The sequence below is a fragment of the Capronia coronata genome (genome assembly GCF_000585585.1).
Source record: "Capronia coronata CBS 617.96 chromosome Unknown acBCG-supercont1.5, whole genome shotgun sequence".
Taxonomy (NCBI): domain Eukaryota; kingdom Fungi; phylum Ascomycota; class Eurotiomycetes; order Chaetothyriales; family Herpotrichiellaceae; genus Capronia; species Capronia coronata.
The window spans coordinates 1676241-1697141 of NW_006912897.1; the positions used below are offsets into that span (position 1 = coordinate 1676241).

The following is a 20901-nucleotide window of genomic DNA, read 5'->3' on the forward strand; positions in this document are numbered from 1 at the left end:
AGCACGCACGACTGGAGTGTAAAAACAATTCAGAGTGACTTCAGAAAATTGGCAAGCGAAAGCTCTCGTCGCTGAATCTTCGGCTTTCTGTCGAACTTCGACGACTTCCTGCATCCGAGCGAGAATGTTTCCGCAGCTTGTTAGGCTTGTTGATGGCCTTCACATTCTCGGGCCACAGGCCGAATTCCTTCACACTGGGGCCCTTGGCCAATGTCCCAGCTGGTAACACTTCAAACCCGTCGTTGATCTTCCGAGCCCGGGTGCTTGGGATGGAGATCGAATCGGTACGCGAAGTGGATGCGCTGGTCACACTAGAGCTTATGGATGACTTCGGTGTGTGCGTGGACGTCTTCGAATTCGTGTCACTCCCTTTGGAAGAAGTTGACATGTTCGCGTTGAGTTTGGCTTGAGTCTTTTGTGTCCATGCTGATGGAGGGGCTTTGGTAGAAGGCAGCGATTCCACGAAGGCGCGGAAAGGTACAGGCCGCGGACCTTCCAACCTCAGTGCTTTGCGAGATTGTTGTTTGCCCAGGTTCATGTCTTCTATCCTAGAGGGCCAAGATAAAGCACGAGCGGGGAGTGAATCATTATCCTCGCCATCCGGAAGCGACGGTGCCAGAGGTGATGTGAGGATCAAGTCGGTATGTCGTTGATCCCTGGGCAAGAGTTGTCCGCTTTCTGCAGCATGAAACTTTCGGTGGGCTTCCATGCGCTCAAGCGGGTGACAGTCAGACTTGGTTTCCGCCCGTCTATATCCAGCCGATCCCATCTGTCGGCTTCCGATCACGAATCTGCGGCTTCCAGAAGAGGGCTGGCTAGCGATTGATCGCAGATGCATTTTGTACGGAGAGCTGCCTGGTTTCGCTTGCGGTGTGGCAGAGTCGACGGCTGTGTAACCGATTAGCGGTCTAGGACACGATTTTAGTTGGCGGTCGAAACACAATGCTACTTTACCTGGTACAGTTCCCGCCGATTCCGATCGGATGTATGGGCCATTGTAGCTGATGATCAGAGTCTTTCTCTTCTGTTTCATAGATGAAGTTCCAGGAGGCGGATCGATCACTACTGCCGAATTGACGACCGGTCCGCGATCTGCAGAACGTTAGAGCTTTGAGGACAAGAAAGCTGTCGCGACCTTACCACTTGGTGCTGTCAGGCCTATATCTGCAGGATCGTAGAGGCAGGTGAATGATGTGGAGGAGTCTGTCTTGGGGGCAACTGTGGCTTGGAGAAAGGCCACCGGGCGATCTTGCTCGGTAGGATTGTAATGTAGAGGAGTGACGTTTCGCGAGTTCCAGACGCCTTCAACTTCGGAGTCCTCCAACAGAGCACGAATGCCGAAAGGGATGTCATCGCTTGATCGGCCGACAAGAGCTACCTCTCCCCTTTCAGCCTCTTCCTCGGCGGCTCTTTTCTCCAGCCGGATGTTCTTCCTCCAATTTCTCAACTTCACACAGAAACCAGTGATTAAGGTTATGGTCTGAGGGAGTTAGATTTGAGATTGACGGAGTCGCGGGAGAACGAACAAGCAAGCCACCTAGAATCTACGTACCAGTCAGCCCGAAGCAGATAGTGTTGGCCAAATGAAACTCACAATAGCCAGTCGGGCCCATGTTGGCCAATCCACAAAGAAAGCCCCATTTGGAAAAAAAGCAGGCATGCTGATGAGCGACCATATGGTATGGATGCTAGAGGCTCGGAATGATGAAGGTTGGCATCCCCATGTCTGTAGAGCAAGGGAGACAAGTACCGCACAAACGATAGAGCAACCGTGGAAATAGTGAAGTGCAGCACGAATGACAGAGCAGAGAGCAAACCAAAGTGAAGACAGAGCAGTGTTGCTGGTGAGGTTGGATGACGGCGGCACCTGCTTGAGATTGGTACAGGAACGAAGAAGAGTTGCCATCGCGGCTTCCATTCTTGCCCGCGCCAGACGAACAGCAAGCAGCGAAAACCCGAACTTGAACTTGAAGATGAATGGACCAACCTAGGAGGGCCGCCATGGCTTTTGGAAGAACGAGAAACATGGAGAGATCAATCAACATGAGGCATCCAGGCGAATGCTGCGATAGTTGCCTGCGCCTTCAGCTTCCACCACTGCATCTATACCGACTGTCCTGCAGCTGGCCGATCCCACCACATTTTCAGCATACCTTACAGTTTCCTCCATGTCAACACGCGTGTCCAGAGCAACGAAAACAACCTTTCTCGCACTCCGGTCCATGACCTCGAACCTGCATGACCGTTGAAAGGATCACTCAACCTCCCTGATACATGATAACGCTCATCACAATTTGGTAACAGGGCCAAGGGCAACCAAAATATAAGAGACGGTAGGGCACATGGCATTGCAGGTAGAGGAGGACCACGCGTATATGCAGTGCTACGGTACTCTGCACACGTCGGCCTGGAGACAGAGATGGAGAATGAGAGATGCAAATGTCGTCTCCCAAGAAAACATCCCCATCCTGAGCACGCCTTGCGGAGTTGCGCCACGCCACGGCCTGTTAACCGGAGCTTGGATCGCCAACGTCAAGCGGTGGAGTTTTCTGGATCGACTGATTGACTTCAAGTGGCTTGGACGATTATATCATACAGAACCGGTCTAATCGGAGAGGACCGGCCATCTTTGTCTTCCACTAAAAGATGAATACAGAGTAGAAGAAGATCGTCACGACAAAGAAAAAGGGAAACAACGATGCATGTTTCACAGCTCAGGGTCCACGGATATCGAGGTATGGGATGAGGACAGATCTGTCTCGTGCTTCCCCATCAGTGATCCGTACCTTGCATGTGTGAGAGAGAAAGGCCGACTCGATGGTCAGTATTTGCCCTAGCAAAAGTTGTGCCGCAAGATATGCACTGGAATCGGGCGCACACAACACAGCACTGGCACTAGTACGTGGCTGACGGGTAATTGACAAAGCGACTAGGGGTCCAACCCACTGGAGTCAATCGATAAAGGGTTCGCGATCAGCGGTAGAGGCGCCGGATACATCCAATAAAGCCAATAAAACCAATAAAGGGTCGCTGTGTTTGATTCCCGGCCTTCCGAAGAGACCACGGCGCGGCAGCAATAGTGTGCTATACTGGCTATAGGTATGTACTGTTCAATAACTCGGTACCAGGTGCTAGGTACTAAGCTACAGTGTTGAGGTACTGTAGATTGCAGCACAGCACCCATTGAAGACCTGCCTGGTATCTCAAGCCTACCAAACCAGAGTAATCTCAGGGCAAAGGCCAGGTCCTCCCGGGTGGGTAGCTTCCTCGCGGCCTTACCCGGGTGCTGATTCTTTAACTAAAACGCAACCCTGCCGCTCGTGACCGTCACCACCACCTCCATCCTTACGACTTCTTTTCTATCCTGTCGCACTGCACGTATCTCCCTTGCGGAACAAACAGAGATACATTTTCTTTTTCATCCTCGCCCCTTGTATGATCCTCCCTCAATAGATTTAACCTTACGCAACAATAGAACCCAGGATCGCCGACCATGCCTCCGTTTCGTATGCCCTTCACTACCAAGCGGCCCACGGTCAGCACAGAGCCCGTCGACGAGAACAGCCGCCCGACATCCAACGATGGAAGCGTCACCAGCCCGTACAGAGACAAACCTTCTGTAGCCCTTGGGATTAAAGAAAGACGAGAGGCGCCGGATGAATTCAAGTTGAGTTGTATGTCGCCCTCCTACTGCCCCGCCAAATGCCTTGCATGAGGTAGACAAGAGAATCCGGGCTAACCGTGTGTTCAGCCGTCAACGACAGTGGTGAATACCTGCCTGTAAGCAAGGGAATTCACACGCCCAGATCTTGTGGACTACGATTGACGCCGGTTCTAGCCATCTCCGACAGAGAAGAAGCCCTTCTGGGTCAAATCTCCATCTACCACAAGCAGCAATCACCGCAGTTGCTTCAACGAGAACGAACCTTTCTCCATTTCCCGTGAATCCTTCGAGTCCTACCGACGGTCTTTCGTAAGTGGTTGTCGCGTCTACAAAAACAGAGGTACCTCACTGACACGCGTTGCAGGACATTTCCGGCCGGTCCCCCATCGTGCTGACGGACAGCTTCAACTCGCGTACATCACTAGACTCACGACCGTCGACTCGATTCCCCACCCGATCCACGTTGAACAGCACCACGTTTGAGAAGCCCACAGCAGAGGAAGAGGGGTTTGAGGATGTCAAGTTGAACGAAGAGCCGAAACAACAGCCCAAAAAGAAAAGCTTTCTCTCCCGGTTCGGCGACTCCAGCAGCGACGCCGCTCCTGTGAAGGAAGACGGCAAACATCATTTCCATCTGCTTCCGGGACGAAGACGAGGTCAGAGTGGGACAGGCAGCGAGCTGGGAGAGATATCTCGACCCGAGAGTAGTGGCAAGGCGGAAGTGACGGTACGGTAGAGCTGCAATTTCGCGGGTTCAAAAATCATCTTTCGAGGACATGCATTATGAATAATTGGCATGGGTAAGGGACATGGGATGGAGTTCAAGGGCTGACCAGCATCGGCGGCATTGGTTCGAAACATCGCACCTGGGCATTTGCGGCGAAGCTCCATACAGGAAGAGACGAATCTGGAGGCTACGACACTGGATGCAGAATGCAGGTTACAGGACTTCGGATCACGACTGGAACCGATCTGGATATCGATGAGGTCTTTGCTGGCTGTGATTGACGGCTATTGACCAGTGACAGAGTAATTTTAATGTTCAGAGACTTGAAGCACGACCTGTTAACAGTCTGTTGGTGTCTCCAATCGTCTGATCAGGGGGGGTTTCGGCGATGCGTTTGCATCTCTGTTCCAATCCGGCATCCCGCCTTTGTTCCACTGCAGTCGAGCTCATTCTGAAGCGCTGTCGTCAATCTCCTTCTCCAATCGATCATAGGCCAGTTTCAGAGTGTCGACGATCTTGATCAACTCGTCTGGCGTTATGTTGTACGGAGGAGCCACGATGGCATGGTCTCCTCGGGTACCGTTATACGTGCCGGCGCCCGGGTAGATGGCGACGCCGAGCTCGAAAGCGATTGCTTGGAAGCGCGCGGCGAAGAGGACCCCGGGAGGGAAAGAGTTGCGCAGGGCCTTGTCCTGGACAAACTCGAGTCCCCAGAACAGACCGCGGCCTCGAATGTCGCCGACATATTTGGCCTGGGCGAAAGTCTCGACGAGCAGAGCGTGCAGGACGCGGCCCATGCGAGCACAATTGTCGATCATGCCGTCGCGTGCTATGATCCTCTGGACGGCCAAAGTGGCAGCACACGCTACGGGATGGGCCTGATAGGTATGGCCGTGGTTGAAGCTGCTCGTGCCCTTCTTCACGACCTCGACAACCTTCTGATGCACCAGCATGCCAGCAATGGGCGCGTATCCTCCACCGAGGCCTTTGGCGATGGTGACGATATCTGGCACGATCCCCTCCTGCTCAAAGGCGAACATGGTCCCCGTGCGACCCATGCCGCACATGACTTCATCCAGGATCAGCAGGATCGAGTATTTGTCGCACACCTCCCTGACTCCCTTGAAATAGCCCCTGGGAGCGGGCGTGCAGCCACTGGTGGCGCCGACCAGTGGCTCTGCAACAAACGCAATGACCTTGTCCGGCCCGATTCTCTGGAAATGATTGTCCAGAGAGCTGACCAGCTTCTGGGCAAACTCCTCCTCCGTCTCGCCTCGCTGCCAGTTGGAATATTGGTACGCATACGCCGGACTGACCCAGCTGATATTGTCCAGCTGGAAATTGGCATACGGCACCTTCCGCGGCACGTTGGAGCTCACGTTCATCGCGCCCACCGTGGAGCCGTGGAACGCCTGCCGGCGGGCCACGAGTTTGGTCCGGCCCCGCTGGCCCAGCTCGAAGAAATATTGCCGTGCCAGCTTGAGCGCCGAGTCCATCGCCTCGCTGCCGCTGCCGACGAAATACGCTCGCGTGAGCCCGAACCGCCCGCCGCCCTGCGGCCCGTCGATCAGATGCCGCGCCAGCTCTTCCGCCGCATCGGTCGTGTACGTCAGCGAATGGACGTAGCTGACGCCCGACTTCATCTGCTCGGCTACGGCTTGGATCACTTCCTCGTTGCCGTGGCCGAGCGATGCCACCGCCGCGCCGCCGCACGCGTCTATCACCACTCGGCCCGTGTCGAGCGTCAGGTAGATCCCCTTGGCCGAGATCACTTTGGCCGGTTGCTGCTGTAGAGAGCGGTGGAATAGTGCTGAAGGAGGAGGAGGAGGAGTCGATTCTCCTAGTAAAGGAGCCGGTTCTGTTTCGGCCATGGTGGTCGCCGTAGCAGTGGTGTCTGAACCAGGGCTTTTGATGTCGATACGGAGTGTGTCGTTTATCGTCATGATTTGTTTTGTTCACCCGAGGTGCCCTCCAACACACTAGATGCTGCTAATGAGGGTATTGACGAGATGTCGATGCAGGTATGTAGTCACCGACCTCCAAGGATTCTGTCTCGACCACTGCAAACTGCAGTCTGACAACGACCAGAGTGCGATCCTGCAACGTTTATATATATATACCTAATGTACCGTACCTGAGGTAGAACTGGATAAGATGGATATGACGATCGGTCAGGCAGCAAGCCTTCTCAACGATTGTTACTACCCAAGTAGGTAATTGTTGGATCAACCAGGCATCTCTTCCCGACTTGATCGGCGTCCATTTAGTCTGTAGTACTATACTACTAGTACTATGTTTATGTGGCATGCTGTAGCAGTTGATTGGGCAGATATATGACGATCTCCACTACTAGTATAAAAAATCAGCGTACTTAGTCCTTTAGCACTACTACTAAGGTACCTAATGCACGCTAAGGTACTTAAGTACTACCTTGATACCACGCTGGTGCCTACTGGCAGGCAGATCAACCTGAACTTCATCAATCTATCCAGCATCAGTATGTAGATCGTCATGGCAAATGACTGTTTTGCCCATCCAACTAGATAACAAAGTAGTATTGCATAGTGTTAGTGTCCACGGCTATATATCGCCTACATACGCACCGACCGATAAAGAGTCACCAGAGTACAAGTACACCCAAATCACCGCCGAAGTCCGGGGGTTCTCCTTGATACTTATCTCAGATTGGTAAGCAGGGCCAGTATTCCTTCATGTAAGAAAGATTGTTGATGCCTACGTAGGCATCAAGGTATTGTGATATCAGAGATCCCTCAGAGACCATGCGTGGCCCATTCTTTCGCTCCTTGAGGCGGCGTGTCTCAGTCAGTTCCAATTGCAGATCCATCCTTTCATAAAGTCCCGGGGTTATCGCTTTTGGTTGGCCAAAGCGTGAGTGTGAGGAGGACGACGTGTCGAAAGACAGACAGCTGCCTTGCTAGCTTGATATATGATTCGAAGCCGGAAACACATGAGGCAACTAATGCAGAGAAAAATATATATCCACAACGCTCAATCTGAGCTGAAATGTAAAGCATCATTCTATCTCATCCAGGAACAGGCGGGGAAGAGCTCCGGTTTCGTAAATCGAGGCTCCCCAAGCAACAAGTAGAGCAGACCAAAAGAGCAGAACCTGTAACTCCTCTCGCTAGACAACGCGGTCGCCTTCTGCGCTTTTTCCGCACTCCTGTTCGATTCGTTGTTGGACAAGACCGAATCGTCGCATCTCTCGTTCTCTTCATTCTCTGTCTTGGCCAGGGGCCATATCTCATGGGTTGACACACCATCACTCCTTCTCCCAGCCCTTTCAGCGCAGCTCGTCTCAGCAACATCCACCTCCAGCGGGCCTTAAAGCGTATTTGTACCGCACGTCATCAACGCCCTCCGCAAAGAAGAAGTGGAACCCGTAGTGCGGTGGTTGATATCGTTGTATTGATGATGCCTGTCTCTCCATGTTTGCGCCGTTGATGTATAATCTCAGGCGAAACAGTCCTCGTACTGCTTGCTGTGCTTGTTGCTTGCATGTTCGTCAAGACCCTTGCGCGCCGTGGTGCTCTGGAAGGTGGCGAAGCAGATCTTGCATTTGATCGACTGGGCTTTTGCGTTCTAGACATCAATCATGTCAGTCGGTGAGGTCTATCTCCTGGAAAGACTGTATGAGAGTACACAGTGGCAAAGGACAGACTGAATTCAGAATCAAAACGCAAGGAATAGGAAAAGAATCGATGAGGCACGAGATGCCTAAAATAGATCCAAACACCCAAATCACCGGGAGGAGCTCCTCTGGAAGAGTGAACAAAATCGGCCCTAAGGCCCTTGAAACGGAATCCTTCGCTCGCTTGTATAAGTTCAGGTCACAGACCTAAACCAGAGTCGTAATATCCATAGCACCAAAGGCCATGGGGCCTGTGTCCGGGTCCTGAGCTTTGGGTCTCATGTCGAGTAGGGCTGAATCCCGGCAGCATGGGCGAAAACGCAACATCACGTTCCCCTACAGCCGAGTACACCGTTCGATGCCATGTAGACATTCCATGGTCACCGGTCTACGGTGAACGGTGAACGGCTTGATTCGACCACAAGAATGGCACGGGCGTTTTGGGAGGAAGACCCAGTCAAAAGATCAAAGCACAACGAGTTCTCAATATCAAAGATCAAAGATCAAAGACCAAAACAAAACACAGCAGTTTGTGCTTTATGCCTCGGTCACATGCGGGAATATCGAGAAAACAAAATTGGACTCGAGCCAGGATCAAAACATGTACGGCCCCTGCCGGCCAACTCGATCCGCGAGCATGTTGGAAACAGGCAGCGGAAACATTGCAGACAAACACTTGCCAACGAGAGCACCAACGAAGATATGAAATGCTACAACGTACCGATTTCAACTGGCTGTTCGGCTCCTTCTTGCCGTCTTTGGCATTCCGCTCGCGCTTCTGAGCGGCTTTGGCTCCGTTACCCATTGTTCCCCGGAAAAGAATGTAGTTGTAGAACGGGTCTTTTCTGTGCGCAACTCGCTGTCGGATTGAATGAGTGCAACCGACCGGGTGTGGTGCTGATAGATAGGCTGCTTGTTAAGTGGTAGAAGGACTGTAGTTGTATGCAGTGGGTAAGGCGGAAGGAGGTGAGGAAGAGAACGGAGAAAAAATATTCCTTTTTATTAGTAGAGTGATTAAGCTACCAAGGTAGTAGTGTACTAGTACTACCGTTGTACAGCTGTGTACTAGTGCCACGATAACCAGTGGCCAGAAGGGTCTAGCGCCCCGTGGCCTGCAGTGATTGCGATTAGGCACGAGATATTAACCCAAACGCTAAGCCTGATTTCACTAATGGCGCGGTTCTCAATCTATGAGAACATGGTGTGATTGGTGCCAACTTACAATTGGGCTAAATACCATGCTGTTAGTACCGCAATGCTTCTCCAAACTCCCGCTGTCTGTCTGTTTGTCAGCCTCGCACCGTAAAACATGAGACCATCCATCGCCAGGGACAGTGAAAGACTTGTACTCCTAGGCACCCTTCATTCCGTCATCTGGGGAGAAATAGATACAATCCTCCCCCCATGAAACCCAGTAACCAGCGTCTACAGCTCACAGTATAACATTGCTCCCCATATTGGTTGAACGATGACCATCTAGTACGTTCCTTCTTGCGATTAACTCGACACCCGATAGAACTGCAACCCGGTCTGGATATCGCCGAACTTGGCATGCCACATGTCCTTCAGGTAACTGCTCCGAAACAGCCACGGCCCACGATCACCACCCTTGGGGAGAACATTGTCCTGCTCAGCGGCCTTGATATATGTACTGTTCAGATTGAGCAGCGGCTTGTCCAGGACTTCTTCCGTCTCGCCCACCCGGGGGACCATACTGGTCATGTTCTTTGCTCGCGCCGTCTTGAGCAGCCGCACCCACAACTGAGCCGTGGCGTCCGCGCCCAAGGTCCAGCTGGCATCGGTATACCCGAAGACGAAGGCGAAGTTGGGCAGGTCTTGCAGCAAGGCGCCGCGCCAGACGTATTTCTGGGAGATCTGGTACGGATCGCCGTCAACCAGGATTTTGGCGCCGCCTCCGAATCGGATTTTCAGGCCGGTTGCGGTGATGATGATGTCTGCGTCCAGACTGGCTCCAGACCGGAGACGAATGCCCGTCGGACTGACGGTGTCGATGGTGTCGGTTACGATGTCGGCCTTGCCGGTGCGGAGGGCTGCAAAGAAGTCGCCGCCTGAAAGACACAAAAGGAGGATCAGCATGTTTCTTCATCTTTGGGGGTTTCCAGACGAGAGTCCTGATGAAACCATAAAACGGAGAAAGGTTTGTTTGGTATTGACTTACCAGGCGTGATACACATCCTCTGTTGCCATGGATTGTACTTTGGCACGAAATGCGGCTCGAAGGGAATATTGCTGGGAAGTTCCTTCTCGGTCGCGGCTCGAAGAATCTTGATCCCCTGGTTGGGGAATAGGCGACAGAACCGGATGAAGAGATAGCCCACCAGCAGGAAGCGGAGCCGGATCAGTTTGTACGCCCATTTCTCCGGCAGGATTTTCTTGATGTACCGGTCCATCGGGACGACTAGGGGCACTGGCAGGAAATAGCTGGGCGATCGTTGAAGCATGGTGACCGATTTGGCTCTGTCCGCCATGTTGGGCAGTAGTGTCACCGCGGTGGCCCCACTGCCGATGATGACGACTTTCTTGTCGGTGTAGTCGAGGTCTTCGGGCCAGAATTGCGGATGGATGACGGTTCCCTGGAAGCTGTCGATGCCGGGAATCTGAGTGGTCAGACCCCGGGCATAGTCGTAGTAGCCGGTGCCCATCAGGACCTGTCGCGCATAGTATCGTCGCCGGTCGGTGCCGTCGACCGTGACCTCGAGTTGCCAATGTTGTTTCTCGGTCGACCAGTTCATAGACTCTACCTGGTGCCGGTACTTGATGTGCTTGTCGATCCCGTGTCGTTCGGCCGTGGATTTCAGGTAGTTGAGAATCGACGATGCATCGGCAATGGATCGATCTTCTTTCCATGGGTCCCAGGCGAACCCGAATGTGTGAAGATCGGAATCGGATCTGATGCCGGGATATTTGAAGAGACTCCAGGTGCCTCCCATCTCCGGTCGGCCCTCGAGGATGGCATAGGAATAGTCTGGGATCCCTTCTTGCAGGCGATACGCGGCGTTGATCCCACTGATGCCAGCACCGATGATGATCACATCGAAATCGTTGTCACCCATCGTGCAATCGATGGCTTCTCCAGTTTGAACAACAAGGAGAGAGATATGTATAGTAGGAATGACCTACTCAATGCACAATAGTGGCTCAAGGTTACTGGAACGTGAGAATCTGTTTGAATCTTGGAGGCAGGGAGGATGTATTAAACTGCAGTAACCGACCAAAAACAGGTCTGACTGATAGTATCTGGATTGAGGTGCCAGTGCTTACCCCCCCCCCTGGCAAAGTCAAGAATCAGCCTCGGAGGGTTGCTTCGGTTCAAGTTTGGGATTCGATACGAGACTGGGAGCGCCACCGGGGTGCTGGATGGAGGTCTTGGAGGTCTTGGAGGTCAATCCAACGCGGTGTATACCTGCACCCGAGTGGTTGGCTGACGTCTGGACCGAGATGGTGGTGGCAAGTCTGCGGAGAGACAGTCCCAAAGTGTGGAGAGATGCGTAGACGACTCTGATCCTCGTTCATTCCTATAGTCATTGATTGGGCATTGGAGCCGATCGAGTGCCGTCAGGATCGAGATACCGAGGTAAGGGATATACTTACAATACATCTCCTGGTTCGTCTATATCCAATTCTATTATAGACCTGGGATACGAACATAGGTTGAAGTCAGATCCCTCAGCCAGTATACGCGATACGCGCAACGAAGATACGGTGGATGCCAAACCCAGCGCGATGTTAACGACCCATACGAGAATCAAGACAGAATAGTTGCTTCGCTACGATATTCGTATCGACCAGTGTCTCTTCCATCCTCCTGCCACTTTCCTTTGCCGGTACATCCTGTGCAAACAGCGACGCCGTCATCCCTCAACGCGTACCACTTTCCCACTCTCATCAACCAGGTGCTTTTCAATCTTCTCCGGGCCTCCACCGACGCCTGTACAGATGACACGACTGATGCCCGCTTTCAGAGTCATCAGCGCCTTCGAATCCAAGCTGCCGTACTCATTAGGTCGAATCTGTTCTGCGAATTCCCCTTCCCAGCCCGGTAACCTCGGTAGAACACTTCTGAACACCCCAGCGACTTCATGTGTGTGTTCTGCCAGATAGTAAATGACCGCATTTGGGCCGGCATCGAATGTATACGCGCAAATCAACTTGCCTGCCTTTCGATTCGCCGTCTCCACGGCACTCATGGCTGCCCGAGAGACATCGTTCAAGTAGTGGATTGGCGGCCACGAGTCCAGACAGATCGCGTGGAACGAATTCGAGTCTTGCATGGTGATGCGGGCGAAAGTCTCAAAGTCCTTTTCCTGGATGGCCTTCTCGATCTCCGCCATCCTTTTGGGGACAATCTCATTGAATCGTGCTGGTGCCAAAGTCGACGTTTCGACCGTGGTCTGCATCCCCGCCGTCGAAGGCACTCCCTTTTTCTCCGCGCTGACCACCAGTATCAACGCTCTCATTTCAGGCCAATGCGACATTGGCGCCACCTCCTCGGCAATGCTGTCACTGCCATCTTCTTTGGTTCCTGCTCGCCAAGCAACATAGCCACCCATTAGACTTCTGCATGCTGACCCGGACCCCTGCCTTGCGATCAAAGATAGCTCTTGCGGTGTTTGAGGCAATTCGTAAAGGTCAGCAATCGCTCTGACTAGCGCTGCGAACCCTGCTGCCGAAGAAGCGAGACCGGCGGCTGTAGGGAAGTTGTTGGACGAGACAATGCGTAGAGTCAACTTGGACAATTTAGGCAGAGATGCATCTTTTGCTTCTAGTTGTTCCCGTAGTGACCGGAGGTGTTTCAGACATGCTTGCGTTCGTTTGGAGGACTGAATGTCTTCGGGCTCGTTGTTGAGAATAAGAGAGTCAGGACCACTGAAGGATTCCGAACATGATGCTGTCGTATGTGTCCGTAAGGATTTCTGCGACAACGTGACCGACAGTGAGGAATTGGTGGGCAAATTAAGAGCTGTATCTCTTTTACCCCAGTACCTGTTTCCAACGTTAGAACCCTTCAACACTGTTGCGACGTATCTTTCATTGATTGATCGGACGGGAGGGACAACGGCGGCGGCGTACCTACTTGATCACCGCAATGTTGACTGGAGCAGTCGTGCTTGCACGGTACACTTGGGAGGAGCCAGACATGATGGCTACACTCTGCACGAAAGGACCACAATGGTGAGGAGTACTAGGGCAGACAGGTCTGAAGCTCTGGAATAACTGTTCCAAATGTGTGGGCGCAAGTGCAGAGTAAAGAGTAAATAGTCTGGAGAAAATGCGGGCAAAAGGGAGCGACCAAAGAAAGTCGGTGTCACGTGGCTTGGTTCAAATGTCCAATGATTCTACAGCGGTTGTTTTTACTCAGCACCTTTGGATCATACTGCGATACCATCCCCCGGCAAGGCTCGTTGTTCGCCGTATTCCTAGATCGCCGGTGACGGGCAGGAACTGAAGCGATTCTGGCCTATGAATGGTGGTGATGAGAGAGACGGACGCATTTATCGGAGTGAGGCTGAGAAAGTCGAGGATTGATTGATTAATAACTCGTTGGAGAACTTGCAGTTTGGTCTCCGATCTCTTCGCAAACTTCACAAAACACTCAACGTTCTCCTTCATCTCAGCCTGCCAACAACATTTCCAGCCCTCGCCAGAACACAAACTCCAGCTCCAACTGTATTGTAACATATATCCGTTCCTCCAACATGGGCTGGTGGAAGGCCGACCCGGTTCCCGACTCTACACCTCTTCCTCCTCCTCCTACACCTCAAGTCTTGTCGCATCCACCACACCCAATCCCTCCGCAGTCGACCAGCGATCCGGCCTCAGCATGTCCGGTCGACCCAAAAACAAGAGCCCTATGGCTTCAGCAAGCGCAGAAGAAATCCCAATCTCAATCCCAATCCCAACCGGCCACGCAAACGAACACACCTCTCCCATCCCTACCACCCTTGCACCCGACAATCCCGCTACCCTCCCAAGCTCCTCAGCAACCAGCAACAGCAATCAAGCCAACGACCTCCTATGGCTCTTTTGAAGAATGCTCCTCCGACCGAATATCACAGTCACCCAACACAGAACCGCAGTTCAAGACTCCACGCCCCCTATCTCAAGAGCGTGCTGTCTCGTCCATTCCACGCGCCATACCTTCCGCCGGGCTCGGCCAAAGTCCTGCAACCCCCATGAACAACGAAGCAGAGACAGGCGTGTCCAGCTCCGGCAACTGGATCTACCCGAGTGAATCGCAGTTCTTCAACGCCGTCATGCGCAAGCAGACCTCCTCCAACCCGGCGGATCTGGTCAGTTCCATCAGCCACATCATCCCCATCCACAACGCCGTCAACGAGCGTGCGTGGTCGCTGATCAAAAGCTGGGAAGGCGATTCCTCCGCGGCGTGTGGCGGACCTAAGCTGCTGTCATTCAAGGGTCTGGGGAGTGGTGCCAAGTCGCCCAAGGCCCGCGTCAAGACGTTCATGGGCTATACGGAGCCCTTTGACCGGCATGACTGGGTGGTGGAACGGTGCGACGGCCAGACGGTCGAATATGTCATCGACTTCTACCAGGGCAAGTCGGAGCCCCAGACCCGAGATACTGCTCTCAACTTCTATCTGGATGTCCGGCCCAAGCTGAACACGTTTGAGGGCTGGAAGATGCGGGCCGAACGCTCCCTGGGTTGGAGGTGACAGTGAACAGCTGTAGGAAATGTACCATATTGTATAATGTTATTCCATCCATAGAAGGCCACGAACTGTACAAAGGTGACGAGGAAGATGATCCCACTCTCTGCAGTACTACATGTTTCGCCCGTTGTACATATCAACAGTACTGATCAAAGGAAATGCCATTCTTCTACATTCTTCTCCAGAGCACTACCTACTCAATTGTATGTCTCTGCATTACGGATCGCTCCGCCTACACCTCCACTCTACCTTCGGCCGGTTGCACTGACTACCTGATAACTCTGCCGAGCCGAGCTGATAAGGTAAAAAGAGGTGTATTGCTGCCCCGACCGGGCGTTGCTCTCCGTGGTATCATCGAAAAAACAAAATCAGGCCACAACAAATGCTTCAAGGCTGCTCCTTCATGAAAGCCTAGGAATCCTCATTAACGCCAACAAACGCCAGCAAACCCATCGAATCCAGGTGCAAATGTGGACCAGTGCGTAGGCAACCTGCTCTGCCGCCTCTGCAGTTATGTTCTTAGGAATAGATCCCTCTATGGACGAAATGCAACAAACCCCACCACAATGGTGCATATGAATGCAGGCCGTTTCAATTCATGATGATTAAAAATCAAGGTGCAGACTCATCCCACCCAGTGACAAAGGAAAATCGTTTCTGACGTGACTTTGTACGCATCGCATGATGATTCCATTTGTATGCTGGAATTGTTCATTGTTCTGGTGTCTCGAGTTGGCCATTTCTCGTTCCGGCCATTCTCCTCTACCAGTTGCCTGTTCGGACCATGGGTTGCTCCGTACCGTAGGTGTTGGAAAATAGTTGTTGTCGAATACTCTGCTGCTGTTGCTGGTGACCCGACTGATTCGCTGGCCTCAGCCATCCCTGAGCGTCAACGAGAGCTTCATAGGCTTCCCTCAATCGTCCGCCGCTCTTCTCGTTGTGGGCTCTGAGTTTTTCTTCCCAGCCATTGTATTGTAGTTGTATACCGGCACCCCTCTTGCTAGCTTCTTTGATGACACTGGCCCAGGCCTTTGAGATTTCATCATAGGCATTTTGCTTGGCCAGATTGTGTTGCGGGTTGTCCCAATCGGGCAGGTCATGTATAATCTGCGTCACTCCGTTGAGATACTCGAGGGATATCGAAGACTGTTGTTCATTTGGTGGCAAGAAGTGCGGTGTGAAGTCGGTGAGAGCCTCCAGGAGATCGTGATATGGAGCACGAACTCGATCATAGGAATAGTCGGATCGTGGGTTCGGGTCCAGAGGGAAAGACGCCATTAATCGGTTGTAGTATTTCCGTAGCACCTGTAGTGTGCTCTGAATGCTTGGTCGAGGGCTGACTTGGATGATTTCATCTCGTAGACCAGGGTTTCTATCGTACACGGATTTCAGGACTGATCTCAATGCATCCTTATCCAGTGTTTCCAGCAGTCTGTCCACCGACAGTGCCCTGCCAGCCAGATTCGGACGAGCTCTCTTTCTCGAAGAAGGTGTCAAGGTGTGCGGGAGTCGAGCGTTGGATATCGCAGGCGAGGTGGACATTTCATCATCTCGATCCGGGGAGGGTGACGCTTTTCGTTTTCGAGAGGGGGCGGTGACAGACACTGCAGTGGCGGTTAGTACACCACACGTAATGGAGGCCACAGCAGGCAACTGACTTGATCTGCTGGGAGAGAGACGAGTGTGCTCGTGGAAATGCGGAGGGACTGGCGGCGTAGCCAGGCTATTCATGGTGGCTGCGAAAGCCGGATGTTCAGGGACGCTCTTGTTTGCCTGAAACACAGTAGACGATGGGTTGTGGTGTTTGGCGGAGGTTCAGGCGGTATGTGGATGTAGATTATCTCGATGAGACAGAGAGTGGTGAAAGAAGGGAAGAAAGAAGAAGCAGTAGATGTGCCAATCAACAAGGCAGAGCGGGCGGTGAGGAGGCTGCCACCACTTCAACTGCACCTGATTCCAAGGGATTGGAGATGGATGTGATGGCAACGCACTTTACTTGGTGGAGTTCGAGTTTGGAGCGAAGTTAATGAGTTGACAACTTCCTTGCCCGCTGCCTCGACGCACCCTGATTTGCTATCATTGATTCGCACTGACTCCTCGGACCATCGACTCGATCAACAGGTCTGTTTCACTACTACTACTACTACTACTACTACTACTGCAGTGTCTGTCACTGCCCAGTCCACAGAAATGTTTCTTACAGTCTGAGGTCGCCATCGAACCGTCATCCACCGCGGGTCTGTGCAGCTTGCATCTCCCTCCAGCCGTCCCCCGTACGTCTCAAAGCACTTTTGCCTCCCCCTCTAGTACGTTGATTGCATCTCGGTTTCGACAAGGAAAATGCTACACGGCCTGTCTACGGCTGCAGCCTCTACTATGAGAACGTCAAACAACAATTGCGTTTTAGTGCAGCTTTCCGCCACTGCAAGGCTTGAAACGTATTGATTGGGGTGTGTTCATGACAAGAAAGAATACTCTGCATACAGCAGCAACAGCAATGGCCTTCGACAATACGCAACGCAGCGTAAGAGGGTTCGCTCGTGGGGCAGCTATCCAGGCAATAACATCATACCTGCTTTGCCCACGGGATCTCTTCGTGCAAATGGTATTGTCCAACAGCCGTGGGTATTGTACCGTGTAAAAATCCATGACTCCCACAGAGTCGCTATGCATCGCTCAAAGCACGCTCGTTTCACTGGCATGTCGAATCTAGAGATACAGTGACTGCGCGGCCACAATATCTCGTCTTACCTTGCTCAACGCTTCCTCAAACTTCTTCTCCAGTTCTTCACTTCCCATGACTTTGGAAGCTTCAGCCATCTGCCGTAACGCTTCTTCGAGTCGTCGGAAAGTCCGAATCAGACTACCTTCGTAAACATCGGTCATTTTGCTACAACGCAGTCAGTATAAGAATTTATGAGACAGTCGCCAGCCCACTTACCAGATATCGCCGAATGATTTTCCTGTAGCCCAAGCGAACATCACAGGCATCAGCTGCCATTTGAAGCTCTGCACGTATTCCTCCTCGTTGACCGGCAACTTCGACTCGGCTGACACCCTGGCGATAATTCTAGCTTGTTTCTGAATTTCGCGCAAAGGTCTTGCCAGATCTTCTGGCAACGTCGGCTGTTCGTTGACCTTCTCCTCGAAGACGAAACAGCTCATGACAGCAGCACATTGTTCTGGGGTCAAGTCGTTGAAGAATCGATTGAACAAGAGCTCGCTAAGCATCAGTTCGTCCCCAGTGCTGATCTCACAGGCAACACGAGCTTTCAGCTGGACAACTTCATCCTCGTTGATGAATTGTAGTCGACGAAGGACTCGCTTGCGACATTTGAGCTCGTCCAATTGCATGATGGCGTGGGCATCCTGGATCTGCTTCTTCAGGGCTCGGATCTTGTTGGTCAACTCCACCTTCTTTGCATATTGGTTGTAGAGACCTTCCAGCCGCGGGGAGTTGTGCAGAGGATTGGCCATGAGCCTAGACTCCATAATCGAAATCTTTCGAAGAAGCTCCTTGAAGGAGTTATCCGTGATCTTCATGTTCTCGATTGGATCCAACACCGACAGACCATCCGGAAACCGTCGCTTCACTTCTGCCAGAGATTTCTGGACCTTTTTGCGCTCCTCCGGGTCTGTCATGTCCGCGGGAGGAAAGATGCGGACGTGAGAGATCTTCTGAACGCATTTCAAGAGGACTGGAACCACCTCGATCTTGGACTTTTCGCCAGGTTGAGGAGGACGAATGCCGGCTGGCAAAGACTGGAACGTCTTGGTAGCGGGAGCTGGACCCTCGGCGCATTCGAGCGCGATGTCGAGAATCCATTCTTCCTGAGGAGTCAACTTCTCGTTAGATCTACCTTGGTTTCTTTTCGCAAAGTTGATCACCGCTCCCCACCCAAAATCATTCTCGCCGTCCTTGACTTCGACCAAGCGACCCGGTTGCATGAATGGCAGACTGTAGTTTGGGTGGATGACGACATTTTTCATGTCTTCGCCGTAGACGTCCAGCTGTTTTCGAAGTTCATAGTATGCACGAATGGCGCTCTCGTCCTCAATTACCATAGCAGACTTTTCGGTCTCTAATTGCTGCAGCTCTCTCTCCAGCCCCGACACGCTGGCAGTGTTTTGAAATTGGTGGAAACATCTCTCCAACATGAACTCTGGAGAGATGCCTTCGACGCGTAGCAGGTTTAGAATCATGTTGTAACCGAGATAGAATGCGGAATTTAGTTTGTCTTGTTCACCGCGGACAATCTCCTTGGCGACGGTAGGCTCCATCTGCTCGTCGATCATCATGATGACGATACCGCGCTCATCGAGGCCACGACGGCCAGCACGGCCAGACATCTGAATGAACTCGGATGGTGTAACCCAACGTTGTGAGATGCCATCAAACTTGCGGACACTGGTAAACACCACTGTCTTGGCAGGCATATTGAGTCCGATCGAGAAGGTCTCGGTCGCGAACAGAACCTTGATCAACCCTTCTTGGAATAGAATTTCAATTGTTTCTTTGAGAATGGGTAGTAAGCCAGAGTGATGAATGCCAATGCCTCGCCTCAACAGCGGTAGCAGGTGTTGGATTTGTGGCAAGTTCTTGTCTTCGGGGGACAGCATCTCCAGTGCGCTGTCGAAAACTTTGGAGACCATCGCCTTTTCGGAATCGTCGTTAAAAGACATGGTGCTCATCTGGATTGCATATGCCTCACAGTCTCTCTTACTGAAACTGAACACAATGACTGGGTTGTAGTTCTTGGTCATGATCATGCGGACAATCTTGTAGATATCGGAAGGACCCTTATTCCCTCCTTTGTTCAACTTCTTGTCCTTTCCTTTGCCTTTTCGACGAGCCATGGCATTAGCAGGGTCGTCTCCATGCTTGGAAGCAATTGTGCTCATGGCCTTCTGGAAGTTGTCTTCTCGGAAGACACCTTTCTCATCCACAATGAGGTGAATACCATCTGCTCCGGCTGGGAAGAAGTAGTGTTGTAACGGAGTTGGTCGAAAGTCAGTGTAGACGACGTGACAGGGTTGGTTGTGTGTCTTGGTGATCCATTCGGCGAACTGCATGGCATTGGGAATGGTTGCCGACAAGAAGACATAGCGCACTTTGTCTGGAAGCAGGATGATCGTCTCTTCCCAAACCACACCTCGAGTCTTGTCTCGCAAATAATGGATTTCGTCGAAAATGACCCATCCAACCTCTCGCATGATTTCGGATCCTCGATACAGCATGGAGCGCAGGATTTCGGTGGTCATGACGAGACAAGTGGCCGTAGGATTGATCGTAACGTCTCCAGTCATCAAGCCAACGTCGCCAAAGTCGGCCTGGAACTCTCTGTACTTTTGGTTGCTCAGTGCTTTGATAGGACTTGTGTAGATGACCCGCTGGTTGTTCTTGAGACATTGTGCTATGGCATACTCAGCCACGACAGTCTTGCCGGCGCTAGTATGTGCTGAGACTAAAACACTCTCGTTGCGTTCGATCGATGCGATAGAGACTTGCTGAAAAGGATCGAGCTGGAACTTCCATGTTCTCGCGGGCTCAGCGGGAGGTTTGTGTTCGGAAATCGGGACATAGTCGTAGTCGGGAGGAAGGGCTACTTGATGACGGACTTGGTGTGAGAGAATGACTTTCTCCTCCTCTTTGGATGCCTGCAAGCCGGCAGATGCCGCCACCTCTCTGGACTGCTCGGTTTCAAAGGTGTCGGTGACGACGGGCTCCGGTTCATCGTCCAAACGCAGACGCTTCACGCCTGCCTCATTTCCAGCTGGACTTGTGGACCCATTGTGTTCAGACTCTGAGGTATTCACATCACTAGAGGCGGCGGGTGCCTCGTCACCGTTGACCGCATCCTTTACTTCACCATTCGCCTGTCGCTTGAGCCGCTTTCGCTCTCTCTTGTGGGGTGTAGCGGAGCCGCTGTTGGCGGGTTGCCCACCTTGAGGATTGTCCTCAAAGACATCAAAGAGCTCATCCATATTGACTGAGCTGTGGGTGCCCCACAAACTGCGTTAGAGAATGGGAATGTCGCGAACAGAGAAATCTGCGGTAGACGGACTAGAAGCGTAACGCAGTAGAGGGAAAGAAAATCCATTGCGGGTAAATTAACGGGGCAACTTTGCCGAAGCCTTGCCAAGCCTCATAGCTCCTGCAGCTTCA

General features: G+C 52.3%; 9 protein-coding genes across 9 annotated transcripts; 2 read left to right on the forward strand and 7 right to left on the reverse strand.

Annotated features, from left to right (window-relative positions):
* Nucleotides 1-40: 40 nt before the first annotated feature.
* A1O1_06273 (uncharacterized protein) lies at nucleotides 41-1660 on the reverse strand (the record flags this gene model as incomplete). The annotated part of the gene is made up of 5 exons (XM_007727152.1): nucleotides 41-908; nucleotides 942-1092; nucleotides 1141-1480; nucleotides 1527-1544; nucleotides 1595-1660. The coding sequence occupies 5 exons, from the start codon at nucleotides 1658-1660 to the stop codon at nucleotides 41-43; spliced, it is 1443 nt and encodes a 480-aa protein (XP_007725342.1).
* A 1833-nt stretch (nucleotides 1661-3493) lies between these two features.
* A1O1_06274 (uncharacterized protein) lies at nucleotides 3494-4400 on the forward strand (the record flags this gene model as incomplete). The annotated part of the gene is made up of 4 exons (XM_007727153.1): nucleotides 3494-3674; nucleotides 3752-3780; nucleotides 3839-3973; nucleotides 4029-4400. 4 exons carry the CDS (start codon nucleotides 3494-3496, stop codon nucleotides 4398-4400), a joined length of 717 nt encoding a protein of 238 aa, XP_007725343.1.
* Nucleotides 4401-4837: 437 nt separating this feature from the next.
* A1O1_06275 (uncharacterized protein) lies at nucleotides 4838-6262 on the reverse strand (the record flags this gene model as incomplete). The annotated part of the gene is made up of 1 exon (XM_007727154.1): nucleotides 4838-6262. The coding sequence occupies one exon, from the start codon at nucleotides 6260-6262 to the stop codon at nucleotides 4838-4840; it is 1425 nt and encodes a 474-aa protein (XP_007725344.1).
* Nucleotides 6263-7865: 1603 nt separating this feature from the next.
* On the reverse strand, nucleotides 7866-8848 carry A1O1_06276 (uncharacterized protein; the record flags this gene model as incomplete). The annotated part of the gene is made up of 2 exons (XM_007727155.1): nucleotides 7866-7994; nucleotides 8765-8848. The coding sequence occupies 2 exons, from the start codon at nucleotides 8846-8848 to the stop codon at nucleotides 7866-7868; spliced, it is 213 nt and encodes a 70-aa protein (XP_007725345.1).
* Nucleotides 8849-9540: 692 nt separating this feature from the next.
* A1O1_06277 (uncharacterized protein) lies at nucleotides 9541-11117 on the reverse strand (the record flags this gene model as incomplete). Its single annotated transcript, XM_007727156.1, has 2 exons — nucleotides 9541-10112; nucleotides 10223-11117. 2 exons carry the CDS (start codon nucleotides 11115-11117, stop codon nucleotides 9541-9543), a joined length of 1467 nt encoding a protein of 488 aa, XP_007725346.1.
* A 798-nt stretch (nucleotides 11118-11915) lies between these two features.
* On the reverse strand, nucleotides 11916-13203 carry A1O1_06278 (diphosphomevalonate decarboxylase; the record flags this gene model as incomplete). The annotated part of the gene is made up of 2 exons (XM_007727157.1): nucleotides 11916-13047; nucleotides 13139-13203. 2 exons carry the CDS (start codon nucleotides 13201-13203, stop codon nucleotides 11916-11918), a joined length of 1197 nt encoding a protein of 398 aa, XP_007725347.1.
* A 557-nt stretch (nucleotides 13204-13760) lies between these two features.
* On the forward strand, nucleotides 13761-14738 carry A1O1_06279 (cytochrome c heme-lyase; the record flags this gene model as incomplete). The annotated part of the gene is made up of 1 exon (XM_007727158.1): nucleotides 13761-14738. One exon carries the CDS (start codon nucleotides 13761-13763, stop codon nucleotides 14736-14738), a length of 978 nt encoding a protein of 325 aa, XP_007725348.1.
* A 759-nt stretch (nucleotides 14739-15497) lies between these two features.
* On the reverse strand, nucleotides 15498-16466 carry A1O1_06280 (uncharacterized protein; the record flags this gene model as incomplete). The annotated part of the gene is made up of 2 exons (XM_007727159.1): nucleotides 15498-16339; nucleotides 16394-16466. 2 exons carry the CDS (start codon nucleotides 16464-16466, stop codon nucleotides 15498-15500), a joined length of 915 nt encoding a protein of 304 aa, XP_007725349.1.
* A 978-nt stretch (nucleotides 16467-17444) lies between these two features.
* A1O1_06281 (uncharacterized protein) lies at nucleotides 17445-20720 on the reverse strand (the record flags this gene model as incomplete). Its single annotated transcript, XM_007727160.1, has 2 exons — nucleotides 17445-17625; nucleotides 17677-20720. 2 exons carry the CDS (start codon nucleotides 20718-20720, stop codon nucleotides 17445-17447), a joined length of 3225 nt encoding a protein of 1074 aa, XP_007725350.1.
* Between the last annotated feature and the right edge of the window lie 181 nt (nucleotides 20721-20901).